The following is a 17,605-nucleotide window of genomic DNA, read 5'->3' as shown; positions in this document are numbered from 1 at the left end:
CGGTGGTCTGTGCTGAGGTTACATTGCCACAGCTCTGCTGCAATATTTTCTGGCATTCATTAATGAGGAAAATATAAATGAGATATTTCAGTAAAAATATAGTAGCTTGCAAAAGATGCGCCTCAGACCAGGTGTGACCTACCTCACACCTACGTAGCTGCCCTACGTAGCTGAATGATATTGGCCCCTTAGACCGTTTCGGCATTTTATCGGCCCGTGTAGGGGCACTAACGACGGGCCTGCTGACCGACATCTGGCCTGGAATAGGCCAGATATTGATCGGGCAGGTTAAAAATGTAGTCGGATCGGGACCGCATCGGCTCGTTAATGCGCTCCCTGAACCGACTGTGGCTATTACCGTCATTCTAATTCAATCGTTTGGCCCCCAAGCGAGCGCATCTTAACGTGTATCGCCACCTTAAAATTATTTTCAATTCCATTATGGAAATGGCACACAGGGCAGTTGCAATCTTTATGCCACCTGAGTTGCCTCCCTATTGGTTCCCAAAGCAGTGAAGTTAACAGCCCGAAGAACAATTTGGGTTATATGCTCTTTGGTCTCGCACTTAGCCTATCCTGTAGCCAATTAGGGGTAAATATATATATATATATATATATATATATATATAGTAGAAGCTTTGTAGAAGCACTAAAGAAATACTAGAGCAATGCTAGACTTCCAAAAGTCTAGCTTTAAATGGGCCAAGAACACATTTCCTAATCTGATACCAATGGTTATGATTCAAAAATGTGTTGCATGTTGCCCATTGTACTTTGCCCCTTTAAAAGTTTTGTTAATTCAGAATATTTACGCAAGGTAGTCCTTAATCAAAAAGGGTTTATTGGATAACAAATCAAGACATTGACCATTTTTTGGTCACATTCAGATGATTTAGGTGGTCTTGCAAAAATCTGTGGCTAGGGAAATTGGCCACACGTGAGTCTCTTATGACCTCCCATTCTTTCAGGCGTCTCCCCGCAGCATGGCCGTATTCCTGTTCCTTGGTCATATAAGGGCGACTTATCCAGTATTCTGTTTCTGCTTCTACCTCCAGGCGCTCAATCATATTTCGCTTCATCTGCCAGGTCACAGGCCTGGGCCTCCTGTACTTTCCGATCCACTGGCGCCCGGGAATTCCTTTCCGAAACAGTATATTAGTCAGAAACATGTTTCTTGGTGTCTGAAATAGAAATAGGAAATGGAATATGTCAGATAAAGCCTGTCTTTCCAGTAACATATGAAGAGCTTTGGGTTATTCTACAAAAATTGAGGCAACTGTATCTTTTTATTAGAAACATTTGGAAGGTATTTTGAGTGAACATGACTTCTAGATGAATCTGTATAGAAAGCCTAGTCATATACAAGTGGCAGGAAACGTAATGGCTGTGGTTAGTACAGCAAGCGTGGGAAAATCTACAAGAAATGTGTCCATTCGGCTTTCTTAAAGGGGAAGGTAACCTTTAAAAAAATGTTTACTTAGAAAATAAACTAAGGAACCTTTCAGTTGGACTTGATGTTATTAAATTTTCTATTCTGCCTCTCCCCTGTCTGCCCCTGAAATATGCTCGCTGGTTGTCAGGATTGACCCTGGCAAACCAAAAAGCAACAAAAAACAGCTTCACTTGCTTCAATTAATCTTATATTATTAGTCTTTCTATCCTTGTCCTCACCTCAACATCTTGAATTTTTTTAATTCTTGCTATTGATTATTTCTGTAATGGATATGCATGGCATTAAAGCATAAGTAAAACTTAAAACAAAATTGCTTCTTTTGCAATTTACCTTCATTATATTTTTTTTTCAGTTTCAGAGCTATTTTAGTTTTTATTAAATTATAAAATTAATTTTGTAACAATAGTGCCACCTGCTGGTCAGTTCCTATAACTGCACAGTCCAGTCAGAGATATAACTTCAGAAGGAAAACAGAGAAGTGTTATGATGTTGCTCTGCTTAGGGAAGAGATCAGAAGGCTCAGATGCCCTTTCCCATCTCCTTCCTGAGTGAAGCAACATCAGAAAATGTTTATGTTTTCCTCTTCTTTTTTAAAAGTTTACTATCTTTTAATATATACATATTCATACATATGCCCCTAACAGTCAGCTTTGGACTCAATTCATTATACAGGTTATTTAATTACAATTTTGCTTGAAAGTACAAGATTTCAATGACTTAAAAAGGGATCATGGAGACCCATTCTGAGCAGGGACCCATAGCAAACAATCCCTGTACCAGAATGCCAATGCACAAAAAGACAAAGCGCAGTGTTCATTATGTTTGTATTATACTCAGTGATGGCTTTTATAGAATAAAAAGTGACTGAGAAAAGCCCATTGAAGTGGTTAAGTGAGGAAGTGTGCTGGCCGCCATGTTTGAGAGTTGCAGGAAATATCTACACCAAGCACAGTCCCACCCTTTTCTTAGGCTGCAGTTTGCAGGGCATGGATTGTGTATATTTACAAGATTTAGCAATATAAAGCCACAACTAGTCCTTCAGAGAGACAAACACCATGAAAATAATGTAAGTTAGTATAGGAACCAGCATAGTGTAGGCAGGGGGTATCTGTGCTCAGCTGCATATGTGCCAATCTTGGCATTAGTAGGTATCGAACTGGAGCCCAGGGCAAACCCATGGAGGAGTAGAACTCCAATCCATAGCTAAAGGGAGAGTTCACCAAGTAATTTCCTGCACCAATTGGAATTACACTATGATACAGGAGCCAATTAAGTTTCTGAGCTCATTAAGTTGGATTGTGTAGGAAATGTGCATAAACACTATTTTAACTAACTAACTAAATATATATATATATATATGTGTATATCTGATTCCACATAGAGGCAGGGGGACTCCTAGTCCCAGAGTCTATCACTTCACAGTGGAATAAGGTGGGGTTGCATTACATTGTGATCCTAGGGTTTAGGAAACTGTTCCTACAAGTAACATGGCTTACACTTAAAGGAACAGTAACGCCAAAAATGAAAGTGTATTAAAGTATATAAAATATAATGTACTGTTACAGGTAAAGTTGTGTATTTGCTAAAGTAACAGTACTATAGCTTATATCAGTGCTGTCCAACTTCTGTTGTACCGAGGGCCGGAATTTTTCCGACCTACGTGGTGGAGGGCCGATAATTGAAGCCAGTTTTGACCACTCCCCTTTTTGAAACTGCACCCACTTGAAACCACACCCATGTTATCACATGACCATACCCATATGAATGGTTGTAGTACAGCAAAAACCTGCCATACTCTGCCTGTGTGTGCCATACTCTGCCTTCCCTACCCTGCCTGTGTGTGCCATACTCTGCCTTCCCTACCCTGCCTGTGTGTGCCATACTCTGCCTTCCCTACCCTGCCTGTGTGTGCCATACTCTGCCTTCCCTACCCTGCCTGTGTGTGCCATACTCTGCCTTCCCTACCCTGCCTGTGTGTGCCATACTCTGCCTTCCCTACCCTGCCTGTGTGCCATACTCTCACTGTGTGTGCCATACTCTCACTGTGTGTGCCATACTCTCACTGTGTGTGCCATACTCTCACTGTGTGTGCCATACTCTCACTGTGTGTGCCATACTCTCACTGTGTGTGCCATACTCGGCCTGTGTGTGCCATACTCGGCCTGTGTGTGCCATACTCGGCCTGTGTGTGCCATACTCGGCCTGTGTGTGCCATACTCGGCCTGTGTGTGCCATACTCGGCCTGTGTGTGCCATACTCGGCCTGTGTGTGCCATACTCGGCCTGTGTGTGCCATACTCGGCCTGTGTGTGCCATACTCGGCCTGTGTGTGCCATACTCGGCCTGTGTGTGCCATACTCGGCCTGTGTGTGCCATACCCTGCCTTCCCTACCCTGCCTGTGTGTGCCATACTCTGCTTGCTCTATGATGCCTGTGTGTATGGCACACACAGGCAGCCTACAGTGACACAATGCTGGCACTGCTCCTACAGTCTGCACAATAACTATATATTAAAAAACGTTTTAATTGCAGTACCACCTCAGTATATGTTCTTTTTGTAGTGTGCAGGAATTATTTGTGGGTTTCTACTGCTCCTGAGGTGTGAACAGGGAACAATGTGGGTGATTACAGCCTGAGTCTGAGGTGTGAACACTGCAGGGGGTGAACAATGCAGGGATTAAAAGGTGTGAGCAACACAGGGGATTACATATTTAAACAATACAGCCTGATTACAGCCTGAATCTGAGGTGATAACCATGCAGGGGGGCAGTTAATCACAGTACTGATACCATTTAAATCTTACACAAGAGTAAGCCATCAAAGCAGCCAGACAGGTGGGGGGCCACATAGAGGGGGGTCGCGGACCGCCCGCGGGCCGCCAGTTGGACAGCACTGGCTTATATAAATAAGCTGCTGTGTAGCCATGGGGGCAGCCATTCACCCTGGAAAAAAGGAGAAAAGGCACAGGTTACATAGCAGATAACAGATAAGCTCTGTAGAATATAATGGGGCTTTATCTGTTATCTGCTATGTAACCTGTGCCTTTTCTCCTTTGAATGGCTGCCCCCTGGGGCTACACAGCAGCTTTGTTTATATAAACTATAGTAGTCTTTCTGAGGCAAACACACCAGCTGTAACAGCACAGGGCAACAGTACATAATATCGTAATTATTTTTATACACTTTCATTTTTTTAATGAAAATCTTTTTTTAATCTGTGGAATCTGGTATGTCTGTGTAAAAAAACATATTTATTTCTGATTGAGACACAGCCTGGTGTGGCACCACCTTGTAACTGGGGGTGCTGTTTAATTATGTAAAGTATGTAAAGAATAAGCAAAAGCTTTACAATACATAATACAATAAAGGGTCAGGTAACTGAGACTTATCAGCACTCCAGCTGAGTCACCCATATTTATATCCCTGGTTGGGGTGAAGCAAGGGGGCATGAACAGTGAGTAACAGGGTGGGGACAGGGGTGGCCAAAAACCTTTTGGATTTTGCTCCTGGGAGATTGACATCTCCAGTAATCTGTAAAGAGAGGATTGATCATTAGGGCTAAACTCCACAATCGTTTGTTTTTTTGAGAACGGATCAACAAACACATGACAAATCGCATGTAGTTGTGCGCGTCAAAATATAATGGGACTGATACAAAAATCATGCAACTTTTTTCCTTCTGACGCGAATGTCAGATGTGAACACAGCATGCTGCGTCCGTGTCCCACGTGATATTGTTGCATCCAGAGATTTTTTTTTCTGCATTAAAAAACATTAACTGTCGCAACTTTATCTGATCCAACTTTACGTTACAGCCTATGGAGATCAGATTTTGTAGGATCCTACTAAATCTTGTGCTGTTGCATGGAGAATCAGATTAAATAAGTCGCACAAAATCTAGTGAAAAACGCTTGTGGAGTTTAGTATGGTGGCCATACACAATAAGATCTTCTCCCGATATCCCCACCTATGGGTGGGCGATATCGGGCTAATTCAGTCATTTGGCCCCAATTAGAACGACGGGGATAGGCATCAACGAGGTCCCCAATCTGACTAAATTTTTAAACCTGCCTGATTAAGATCTAACTGATTTCATTAGGCTGTCGAATCGGTCTAAGGGACCAATATTGGCAGCTAGAATCGGCCCGTGCATGGGCACCTTAAGGCTAATGCCACACAGAGCATATTTTGCGCAAGCTGAAAAACGCTTGCAGAGAATACGCTCCTACGCTTGAAAATCTTCATACCTCTGCCTGCACTCAATAGCATTGAATACACTCAGGTGCAGGCACACGTAGCTGATATCCGCCAAAAGACACAAGACTTTGCATCTTCAGCGGATATCGGCTACATGTGCCTGCACCTGAGTGTATTCAATGCTATCGGGTGCAGCATTTTTATGCATATGTAGCATATTCTCGACAAGCGGTTTTCGGCTTGCTGAAAATATGCTCCATACGCTCGTGTGGCATTAAGCTGGCCATATACTCACGATAATATCATACAAAACCTCGTTTCGTACGATATTCGGTGCGTGTATGGCAAGTCGGTGAGTTGACCGATATCGCAGGAAGCTGCTGATATCGGTCGACTCGCCGATCGAGCAGGTTAAAAGATTTTGATCGGGCGCCGTAGAAGGCGCCTGAGCAAAATCTGCCTTCAGCGCTGAATCGGCAGAAGGAGGTAGAAATCCTATTGTTTCTACCTCCTTATCTGCCGTTTCAGCCCTGAATGGTTAATGGCCGATTGTACGATCTTGGTCGCACGAAAGATCGGAAATCGCCATGTGTGTGGCCACCTTTAGTCTTATGCTGCTTATTGTTCTTCATGAGGCCCAGGGTTACTTCCTAAATCCAATCAGCAGTACTTCTGGCACCAACAGTTAAGAGTTTTAGTTAATTATCTATTGTAGTCTATTCAAAGATATTGACAGTTTTATGCTGCTAACACCACCCCTTCGTCTCAGCAGCTTTTAATCATCACGATTGCGCCCCACGACTCGTACCAGAAGGCACAGGCCTAGATGAGCGAGCTGTCCCTTATGTCCCAGGCGCAATTCACTAACCTGTGCAAATCTGTCGCCTCCTACAGACTGGGCAAAATAGTGCATTGGTTTGCAAAAAATGCAATTATGCTGGAATTCTGGAGAAACTAAAAATAAACTTCATCTCATGGAATCAGGGTACTTGCTAAATACAACCAATAAATGGGGCAAGTCCCACACAGTGGAAGCCAAACCTTCTATAATGAGCCAGACTAACTGTATCTGAGCCACAATCTCTATAAATCTAATACAACCACTTACCTGTCTGGCAGCTCCCTCTCATCTACCAATCACCCATATGCTCTGTAGAACTGCCAGTCCGGAGCACTTGGGATTCTGACAGCAGCAGTACACGCTCCTTCAATGTCCTTCAACATCCGGTGATACAAAAGCAAACGGAAGCATTATCCGCCATATTATATGAGGGCAAAACTGGGAATGTAACTCTTGCTACGGAACCTTATTTAGGCAACGGATGCCCCTAACAAACATGGCTGCCTTTGGCGCACACAATTGCCGGCTGACGCTTGAGGAAGTTACGTAATAGAGACGGAACGGACATGGCGGCGCTGGGAGACTTGCGGAAGGAAGAGTTCTGATGTATAGAGAGAGATATAGATTTTGTTAAAGCTTTCCCAGCCTGTTGCAAGAACAAGGTTTGTGTGTGAATGGGCAGCCTTTATTGGGAAGGAGCTCTGGGCCAGGCTTATTACCCGAATTCGCTACACTTGGTATATGAGCCACAGCTCCCAGCTTTCTAAGCAAGATGTTAGCTTCATTTTTTTAGGTGGGAGCAAAGTTTGTTGAATCCTTTTATTAAATAGGCAACCAGTTAGACTGAGACTGATGAAAGGAAGGCTATACGTTTTCTGAATGGCATTGTCTGACTTACATATTATAGGAGAAACAGAGTCAGCTGACCCCATAACACTCACATTCACACTCTCACTCACCTACACTCTCACACACCTACACTCTCACACACACTCACACACACACACACTCTCACTCACCTACACTCTCACACATTTACACTCTCACACACACTCACTCACTCACTCACTCACACACACTCTCACACACTTACACTCTCACACACTTACACTCTCACACACTTACACTCTCACACACACACACTCACACTCTCACACACACACACACTCACACTCTCACACACACACTCACACACTTACACTCTCACACACACTCATACACACTCACACACACTCTCACACACACTCTCACACACACACTCACTCACACACTTACACTCTCACACACTTACACTCTCACACACTTACTTACACTCTCACACACTTACTTACACTCTCACACACTTACACTCTCACACACTTACACTCTCACACACTTACACTCTCACACACACTCATACACACTTACACACACTCTCACACACACTCTCACACACTTACTCTCTCACACACACTCATACACACTTACACACACTCTCACACACTTACACTCTCACACACTTACACTCTCACACACTTACACTCTCACACACACTCATACACACTTACACACACTCTCACACACACTCTCACACACACTCATACACACTTACACACACTCTCACACACACTCATACACACTTACACACACTCTCACACACACTCTCACACACTTACACTCTCACACACACTCATACACACTTACACACACTCTCACACACACTCTCACACACTTACACTCTCACACACACTCATACACACTTACACACACTCTCACACACACTCTCACACACTTACACTCTCACACACACTCATACACACTTACACACACTCTCACACACTTACACTCTCACACACTTACACTCTCACACACTTACACTCTCACACACTTACACTCTCACACACTTACACTCTCACACACTTACACTCTCACACACTTACACTCTCACACACTTACACTCTCACACACTTACACTCTCACACACACTCATACACACTTACACACACTCTCACACACACTCTCACACACTTACACTCTCACACACACTCATACACACTTACACACACTCTCACACACACTCTCACACACTTACACTCTCACACACACTCATACACACTTACACACACTCTCACACACACTCTCACACACTTACACTCTCACACACACTCATACACACTTACACACACTCTCACACACACTCACACACACTTACACTCACACACACTTACACTCACACACACTCACACTTTCACACACACTCACACTTACACTCTCACACACTTACACTCTCACACACTTACACTCTCACACACTTACACTCTCACACACTTACACTCTCACACACTTACACTCTCACACACTTACACTCTCACACACTTACACTCACACACTCTCACACTCACACTCTCACACACACTCTCACACACACTCACACACACACTCACACACACACTCACACTCTCACACACACTCACACTCTCACTCACACACACTCTCACACACTCTCACACACACTCACACTCTCACACACTCACTCCCACACACTCACTCCCACACACTCACTCCCACACACTCACTCCCACACACACACTCCCACACACTCACTCCCACACACTCACTCCCACACACTCACTCCCACACTCTCTCACACACACACTCTCACACACACACTCTCACACACACACTCTCACACACACACTCTCACACACACACTCTCACACACACACTCTCACACACACACTCTCACACACACACTCTCACACACTCTCACACACTCACACACTCTCTCTCACACACTCTCTCTCACACACACTCTCTCTCACACACACTCTCTCTCACACACACTCTCTCTCACACACACTCTCTCTCACACACACTCTCTCTCACACACACTCTCTCTCACACACACTCTCTCTCACACACACTCTCTCTCACACACACTCTCTCTCACACACACTCTCTCTCACACACACTCTCTCTCACACACACTCTCTCTCACACACACTCTCTCTCACACACACTCTCTCTCACACACACTCTCTCTCACACACACTCTCACACACACTCACACACACACACTCACACACACACACTCACACACACACACTCACACACACACTCACACACAGAGAGTGAGTGATGTCAGGAGAAGTGGGTATATAAAGCAGCGTGTAGGGCTAGGATGGGTTAGGCACAGTTAAGGTCAGAGTAGGTTGAAGAATCTTTAATCTGTAGTATTTATGCTGTCGCGTTTGCTTGATCTTCTTCCTTACGTTGTAGGCAATGGCAGACAGACATCAGGATAAGTCAAGTATAAGGTCCACATCCTCCTGTGAAGAGAAAATACACAGAGGTAAGTTGAACCCTGTTTTATATAATTAATATTTTGCAGCTCACTTGAAGATACATTTCACATTTACAGGGCAAACGCTAATCTGTCATGTCATAAACTGACCCCTGCAGCCTCTGTCTCTGCACTTTGGCTTCTCATAATCAGAAGAGACCAAGGCTTGAAACTGTGTTTATTTTGTGGACTTACATCTCCATCTTTTTTGCCAGAAGATATGCTGATGTGTTTTGAACCCCTTGGAAAGGCTTTATAAATGGGAGTGTTTGCTAGCACACATCATTCCTTGCTATATTAATTGCTTTTTACACTACTTCAACTCTGAATTATATAGCACCATCTTTATTTGTGTTAACTTACAAATCGAACTGAAATTTATTTAAATTAATTGGTAGGGCAAGCAGTGGTCTTGATGCTCAGTGAGTCACGTGGATTTTAACCCATGAAAGCAGTCGCACTGCAAGTCCTGGAGGGCATTGTCGAATGCTGTCACTTTGAACAAGAGTATCAGAGGATAAACCTTGGACATGATGTGTTTGTGTTTTGCTTTAGAAAGGGAAAAGAGGAGACGAAAACGTAGCAGAAGTCGATCATCATCTGTGTCGTCCTCTTCTTCAAGCTCCTCCTCGTCTTCATCAAGCTCCTCCTCCTCTTCACGCTCATCGTCATCTTCTAGCTCCAGCAGCAGAGGTAAGTTATGGCTGCCCTTTGTATATCAGGGGGAAAGGCCCCTTGTTAATTCTCAAGCATAGCAGTTTTAACCTGCTGTATAATCATATTATTCTGTGGCTGAAGAAGTAAAATAATTTTTTTTTTTACTTTAGATTCACCAAAAGCTAAATCAAAGAAAGCAGCAAAAGAAAAACATAATAAAAAGGTAATGTTTTTTGTGAAGCATTTCTTTGACCTGTAGAATTTCCTGTATCCTGAAAAACATTTTACATACCGTACATAATTTTAGGGCTTGTTCAGATTTGTGTGTCTGTTGGAGTTGTATTTTTTATCGTTCCAATACAGTACAGCTGTAATTCCTATTATTAATGCGATGAGTGTCCTATGATCTGATTTGGCTAATCAGTCTGGGGAGTCAGAGTCCGTTATGATTAATTATAACTGGAAAGACAGCAATTAGTACAGGAATGCAGGTTAAGTGAGCTTTGATCTATGGCACAAGTGTGTTTTGCTGCCCTCCAGCAGAGGGCAGCAAGATGCCTGCCTTCTATCCTGATAGAAATACATTAAAAGCACCAAATTGAACCGAAATGGAGCACTCACGGCACAGAAATGAAAGCTAAGTGAAGTATGCCATATTACTGCCTAATGCACATCACCTATGTTGTGTTTCATTCATTGTTGCCAGAAAGACAAAGGCAGTTTGTGCACTGCTGTTTTCTGTCTGATTGCAGTGTTGGACAAAATGCTGTACCTTTAAGGAACAGTTCAGTGTAAAAATGAAACTGGTAAAATAGACAGACTGCGCCAAATAAAAAATGTTCTCAATATAGTTAGTTAGGCAAATATTTAATCTATAAAGGCTGGAGTGAGCAGATGTGTAACATAATAGCCAGAATACTACTTCCTGCTTTCAGCTCTCTAGGCTGTTAGCAGTCAGTAGCCAATCAGTGACTTGAGGGGGGGCCATATAGGACATAACTGTTCGTTTTCTTTTGAATCTGACCTGTGTGCTCACAAACTAACTGAACAGTTATGTTCCATGTGACCCCCCCCATAAAGTCCTTGACTAAATAAGAGGTATGAGAGCTGAAAGCAGGAAGTAGAGTTCTGGCTATTTTGTTAGACATCTGCTCACTCCAGCCTTTATAGATTATATTTTTGCCCAACTAACTATATTACAAATATTTTTTATTTTGCGCAGCCTGTCTATTTTACCAAGTTCATTCTTACACTGGACTGTTCCTTTAAGGTTGATGCTACACAATGCTACTTCTCTCTGTCTCTCACATTCGTTAGGGCTTATCCTTTGCTCACTGGTCCATGACTTGCTTGTTGTGTGCAGTGGTAGCCTGGAGCTGCATCATCATGCTACTTACTCAATAGGGAGCACAAATTAAATCTAAATCCTTTTCTGTCCTGCAGAAGAGGCATAAACTGTCCAAAATAAGGAAGAAGAAAGAAAAGAAGAAGAAGCAGCAGCAGCAGCAAGAGGAGTCCAAGCCTGTACAAATATCCAAGGTAAATAGCAACTTAATGAGGTGTATACTCTGTGGGAATAGGGTTACTGCCCTTGTGGTGGATATTCACACTAGCACCCAGCATTCATATACATACAATATATACAATCACCTTACTAGAAATGGTGCCTTTGGTGACTTCAGGCTTCCCACAGTTGAATATAGGAAGGTAATAGAACATGAAAGTAACCAAATCCCCAAAACAACCCTTGGCACAGTCCTTGCTGAAACCTGATTTTTTTACAAACCTTGTGAGAGCAGGTTTTTTTTGTATTATTTGCCCCTTTATACTTGAATTGTGGTCTCGTATTTCATCTAACTTTCCTAGCTGTGTTTCATCATCATTCCTTACAGTTTCTAAAAGATAAAAAGAAGAATGAGAACTATAGTATGATAACTGGAAAAAAGATAAAGATGAAAGTGAAGAAGAGCAAAGAAGATAAGGAGGTAAATATATAGGAGTCTGCTTTCCTGGGTAAAATCCATTTTAGGGCTCTGGCACTTACATGTTCGCCGGTGGGATGGCGGGTCATGGCAACTCGGGGAGATTAGTCGCCCGCGAACAGGGAGTTTTGTCGCAGGCGATTAATCTCCCCGTGTGCCAGAGCCCTTAGGGGTGCATGATAAATATCTTGTAAATGAAAAGACACTAAGGAGGTTATGTAATTAAAGGTACTAAGCTTGCCTAGGACCTGTAACCCATTGCAACCAATCAGCAAGTAGAATTTATTGATGACCCGTCTAAAAACAAACATCCTATTACTTGCTATGGGTTACTGCTTCTGGGCAAACTTAGTGCCTTTTATTACATATGGGCGTAAGATACCATATGGAGAAATTTGCAACAGATGTACGTTTAAAAGTGGTAACCTAAAGCAATAAATATGAATTGTTCAGCAGAACTATGTTTGACTTTACTCCTGATTTGTACCATTCATCCCCATTATGAAGTTAAACTGGTGTTATTTATAAAGGTTTGTATTTTGGTTTACTCCAAAAATGGTGTAAGATGGCCATACACATGCTGATAAAAGCCGTCAACTTGTCCCCTAAAGCTTAGCCAGCAGCAGGCCCAAACCTGTAAGAGGGGCTGCTTGCTATTGATTGAGCCTGTGGGGGCTGTTCGGGCCTATTTTGAATCCCAGTCTAGACTTGGTCAGCTGCTTATTGGCCTGTATATGGGGCTCTCACGTTAGTCTGGCTCAAAGATCAGCCAAATATCCATCGGGCAGGTTACAGAATGCCAAAATAAATTTTGTGGAATGTAATAATAGAAGTATTATGAACTCCAACTATGTTTTTACTTTTTATACTCTTTTCCAGAGAGATAGAAATCGGGCTAAACTTCTGGAGTTCCTGAACTCGTCTATGTAACTGACAGACCCTCTAGTCACCTGTACATTTTTAATAAACAAGGTTTTTTTTTGTTATTTTCATGCATTTAAAAATGGAAGCCTTCACAAAAAAAGGATTCTGCTGAATTAAATGGCCACTCCAAGCAGCAGGTAATCTTCCAAATGTCACAACTTGCCACTTTGGCTGCTCCTTCTTGCTCAGGTGGGGTGGTTTGGCATGGAGTTTGCTTTTATGATTTTTGTTGCAGAATGCATATTGTGATTGGTTACTTAGTAAAGGCTGCTTGCAAGGCTCTGTTACATCAGCCATTCTCTGCATGGATCTTTGAGCCAAATGATCGACTATGGGAAGAGCAGCCAAGAGCCGACAGTTTTTTGTTTCTTTGGGAGCAATTGGTCACAATCGGAGCCCCTTTCCTCACAATGACACATTGATAGTGTAACATATACTCTAAAACAGTGTTTCTTAAAGGGGTTGTTTACTTTTACATTAACTTTTAGTATGAGTAGACTGTGCTGTTCTGAGACAATTGCCAATTTGTGTAAATTTTTCATTTTTTATGTTAACGAATTAGGTTTTTGGTTCCAGTTTGAAATGTCAGTAGCTATCCGGTTGCTGTAGTCCAGTTTACCATAGAAACCAGACAGTGGTTTGAATGAGACTGGAAGATACATAGAGGGTCTGTATAGACAGACAAGTAATAAAAGTAACAATAAAACGATTTCTCGGAGAGAAAGTGGCTCCATGTGTCAAGCCAGAAAGAGACAAAAGAGCAAATAGTATAAAAAATAAAGACATGGAAAAGTTGCTAAGAATATAACATTGTATAATATGCTGAAAGGTAAGTTAAAGGTGAACTATCCCTACCTTTTTTTTTTTTTGACAAGTTGTGGGATCAGCTTTGCAACCAGAAATGCACCTCGTTTCAATAATTTATGTTCATTTGGAGAAAGACATTTCACAATATATTATGCCTCAAATGCAGCCTCTATGTTTAGCCCCAGGCATATTCCTAAAGCTGTGCTGCCCCTCCATCTTACATGCAGTTGCCAGGCAGCCCTCACTGCATTTAGACTTGTGCATATACAGTATACTCCAGTTGTCTGGATTTAATAAATTGTGCAAATCAGTCAACCCCCCCCCCCCCCCCATTGAATTCAGCTTTCTTTGTCCCATAACTTTCATTCATTTTACTTTATTTTTAATGTTTGTGTATCTAGAGAAATTGCCTAAATGTGCTTGAAGGAACAATGGTGATTTCTGTGAAAATGTATTTAATGTCCTAAATATTTCTGAGCTATGGCTGATAAAGTAATGTTTCCATATATCTGTAACCATGTTATGGGCTTGATGCATAAGTCCACAAAGCGCTGCTTTAACAGAAGATATTGCAACAGACCTATCAATCAAAGTCAGGGATCATTTCTATTCCCCATATTATGAAACTGCAAAACACTGTTGTATGTGACGCATCAGCCAACTATAACTCTCAGACTCTGCTGCCAGCCAGAGCCTTGCCGAGCTCTCCTATATCCATCTCCTGCCAGCCAGAGCCTTGCTGGGCCCTCCTATATCCATCTCCTGCCAGCCAGAGCCTTGCTGGGCCCTCCTATATCCATCTCCTGCCCGCCAGAGCCTTGCTGGGCCCTCCTATATCCATCTCCTGTCAGCCAGAGCCTTGCTGGGCCCTCCTATATCCATCTCCTGCCCGCCAGAGCCTTGCTGGGCCCTCCTATATCCATCTCCTGTCAGCCAGAGCCTTGCTGGGCCCTCCTATATCCATCTCCTGCCCGCCAGAGCCTTGCTGGGCCCTCCTATATCCATCTCCTGTCAGCCAGAGCCTTGCTGGGCCCTCCTATATCCATCTCCTGTCAGCCAGAGCCTTGCTGGGCCCTCCTATATCCATCTCCTGCCAGCCAGAGCCTTGCTTAACCACCCCCATATCTATCTGCTTCCAGCCTGAGGAGCCTTGCTAGCCCCCCTGTATCCATCTGGTTCCAGCCAAAATGATAATAGCATTATATCATTTTATGACAGCAACTTGTCCATTTATATATCTGTATGTTAAAAATGATAAATCCTGCGATGAGGAAAAGGAGTGACAGCAAATAGATCCTTTTCCTCATTGCAGGATTAATAGTTCTCTTGATTTGTTGTTTTGTTGTCCCATGTCTTTCGGATGATTGTGAGGTTCATTTGTATATATTTTGTATTTTCATTAAAAAAACAATCATATTTCTACAATGCAGTCACATTGTTTTTGTTCAAGATTGAAAATAGAACCCTGTACAACCCTATACACTATATGGCCAAAAGTGGCAGACACAGGGCTATATCTGCCATATAGGCACCCATGAACCTATACCTAGGGTGGCAGGTTTAGGGGGCGGACCATGGGTCTATATAGCAGAAAAAAATCTCTTACAAGTAAAAAATCACATTTGCCAATTAGGGGCAGGCTGAGGGCCAGTGCCTAGGGCAGCAGCAAACCAACATACAGCTCTGGGCAGACACCCTTTGTAGAGTGGGGTGTTTAAGCGATACCTAAGCATATAGCCATGTAATCTTCAGCAAATATAAATTGGCAGGAGGGTCATACTGAAGAGCTTATCGTCTTCAATATGGCATAATTATACAGGTATAGGAACTATTATCCAGAATGCTCAGGACCAGGGGTTTTCTGGTTAAGGGCTCTGGCACACGGGGGAGATTAGTCGCCCGCGATTAACTCCCTGTTCGCGGGCGACTAATCTCCCCGAGTTGCCTACCCCTGCCATCCCACCGGCGAACATGTAAGTCGCCGGCGGGATGGCAGACGCGGCGGCGCGATTTCGCGCAAATCGCCGAAAAAGACTCGCGAGTCTTTTTCGGCGATTCCCTGAAATTGCCCCGCCGCATCTGCCATCCCGCCGGCGACTTACATGTTCGCCGGTGGGATGGCAGGGGTAGGCAACTCGGGGAGATTAGTCGCCCGCGAACAGGGAGTTAATCGCGGGCGACTAATCTCCCCCGTGTGCCAGAGCCCTAAGGGGTCTCAGTAATTTGGATCTCCTTTGTCTACTGTCTACTATTGTCATTTAGACAATAATTAAACCTAATAGGATTGTTTTGCCTCCAATTAGGGGTAATTATATCTTAGTTGGGATCAAGTACAGGTACTGTTTTATTATTACAGAGAAAAGGGAATCATTTAACCAATAAATAAACCCAATAGGATTGTTCTGCCCCCAATAAGGGGTAATTATATCTTAGTTGGGATCAAGTACAGGTACTGTTTTATTATTACAGAGAAAAGGGAATCATTTAACCATTAAATAAACCCAATAGGGCTGTTCTGCCCCAATAAGGGGTAATTATATCTTAGTTGGGATCAAGTACAGGTACTGTTTTATTATTACAGAGAAAAGGGAATCATTTAACCATTAAATAAACCCAATAGGGCTGTTCTGCCCCAGTAAGGGGTAATTATATCTTAGTTGGGATCAAGTACAAGGGACTGTTTTATTTTTACAGGGAAAAGGGAATCATTTTTAAAAATTTGAATTATTTGCTTGGATTTTATTGGAGATGGCCTTCCTGTAATTTGGACCTTTCTAGATAATGGGTTTCCGGATAACCGATCCTATACCTGTACAATGCCACCTTTGTCACATTTCTGCCCTGCTAGTGCTGTCCGGATTAATGATTCTAAAGAAGCAATGACTTGGAGCAACAACAAACCCACACTGCTTTCAGAATGACATATTGGTGTCCAGATGCTTGGCCATATTATAATGTAATTATAACTGATTCCTAACTGTGAAATCAAAGTACAGCAACCTTTAAAAACACACTGGACTGGTTAACTGAAGTTAACATTGTTTTTTACTGGGCCTTTACCAATCGTGGTGAAGTGCTGTATGACATGAGAAGCGGCATATTGGGTATTGTGTCCATTCATTGCATTCAGCAGTCCCATTGACACAGACCCTTACACATGAGCATTAAGTCAGTGTCGCCTTTATACCACTGTTGTTCTCTTAGAAAGTATAATTTTCCGACTGGCTAACATGATACAGCACCATTACCTAGAACAGGGATCCCCAACCTTTTATACCAGTGAGCCACATTCAAATGGAAAAAGTGTTGGGGAGCAACACAAGCATGAAAAAGGCTCCTGGGGGTGCCAATAGGAGCAATAATTGGCTATTTTATAGCCCCTATGTGGACTGGCAATCTACAGAAGGCTCTGTTTGGCATTATA

The 17,605-nt window shown here is 42.9% G+C and overlaps 3 protein-coding genes across 3 annotated transcripts; 2 read left to right on the top strand and 1 right to left on the bottom strand.

Moving 5' to 3' along the window:
- Positions 1-820: 820 nt before the first annotated feature.
- On the bottom strand, positions 821-6,911 carry mrpl57 (mitochondrial ribosomal protein L57). The gene is made up of 2 exons (XM_002934684.5): positions 6,757-6,911; positions 821-1,181 (listed from the first exon to the last, which is right to left on the bottom strand). Exon 2 carries the CDS (start codon positions 1,167-1,169, stop codon positions 855-857), a length of 315 nt encoding a protein of 104 aa, XP_002934730.3. The 5' UTR covers positions 1,170-1,181; positions 6,757-6,911; the 3' UTR covers positions 821-854.
- Positions 6,912-7,002: 91 nt separating this feature from the next.
- On the top strand, positions 7,003-10,759 carry LOC733493 (putative uncharacterized protein DDB_G0271974). Its single transcript, XM_031902360.1, has 4 exons — positions 7,003-7,151; positions 9,748-9,820; positions 10,367-10,504; positions 10,639-10,759. Exons 2-4 carry the CDS (start codon positions 9,751-9,753, stop codon positions 10,725-10,727), a joined length of 297 nt encoding a protein of 98 aa, XP_031758220.1. The 5' UTR covers positions 7,003-7,151; positions 9,748-9,750; the 3' UTR covers positions 10,728-10,759.
- Positions 10,760-10,953: 194 nt separating this feature from the next.
- LOC116410875 (glutamic acid-rich protein-like) lies at positions 10,954-15,603 on the top strand. The gene is made up of 4 exons (XM_031902247.1): positions 10,954-10,959; positions 11,873-12,007; positions 12,361-12,453; positions 13,330-15,603. Exons 1-4 carry the CDS (start codon positions 10,954-10,956, stop codon positions 13,378-13,380), a joined length of 285 nt encoding a protein of 94 aa, XP_031758107.1. The 3' UTR covers positions 13,381-15,603.
- Positions 15,604-17,605: the final 2,002 nt, after the last annotated feature.

This window comes from Xenopus tropicalis, chromosome 5, assembly GCF_000004195.4.
Source record: "Xenopus tropicalis strain Nigerian chromosome 5, UCB_Xtro_10.0, whole genome shotgun sequence".
Lineage (NCBI taxonomy): Eukaryota > Metazoa > Chordata > Amphibia > Anura > Pipidae > Xenopus > Xenopus tropicalis.
This window is presented reverse-complemented; position numbering and strand designations above follow the sequence as displayed.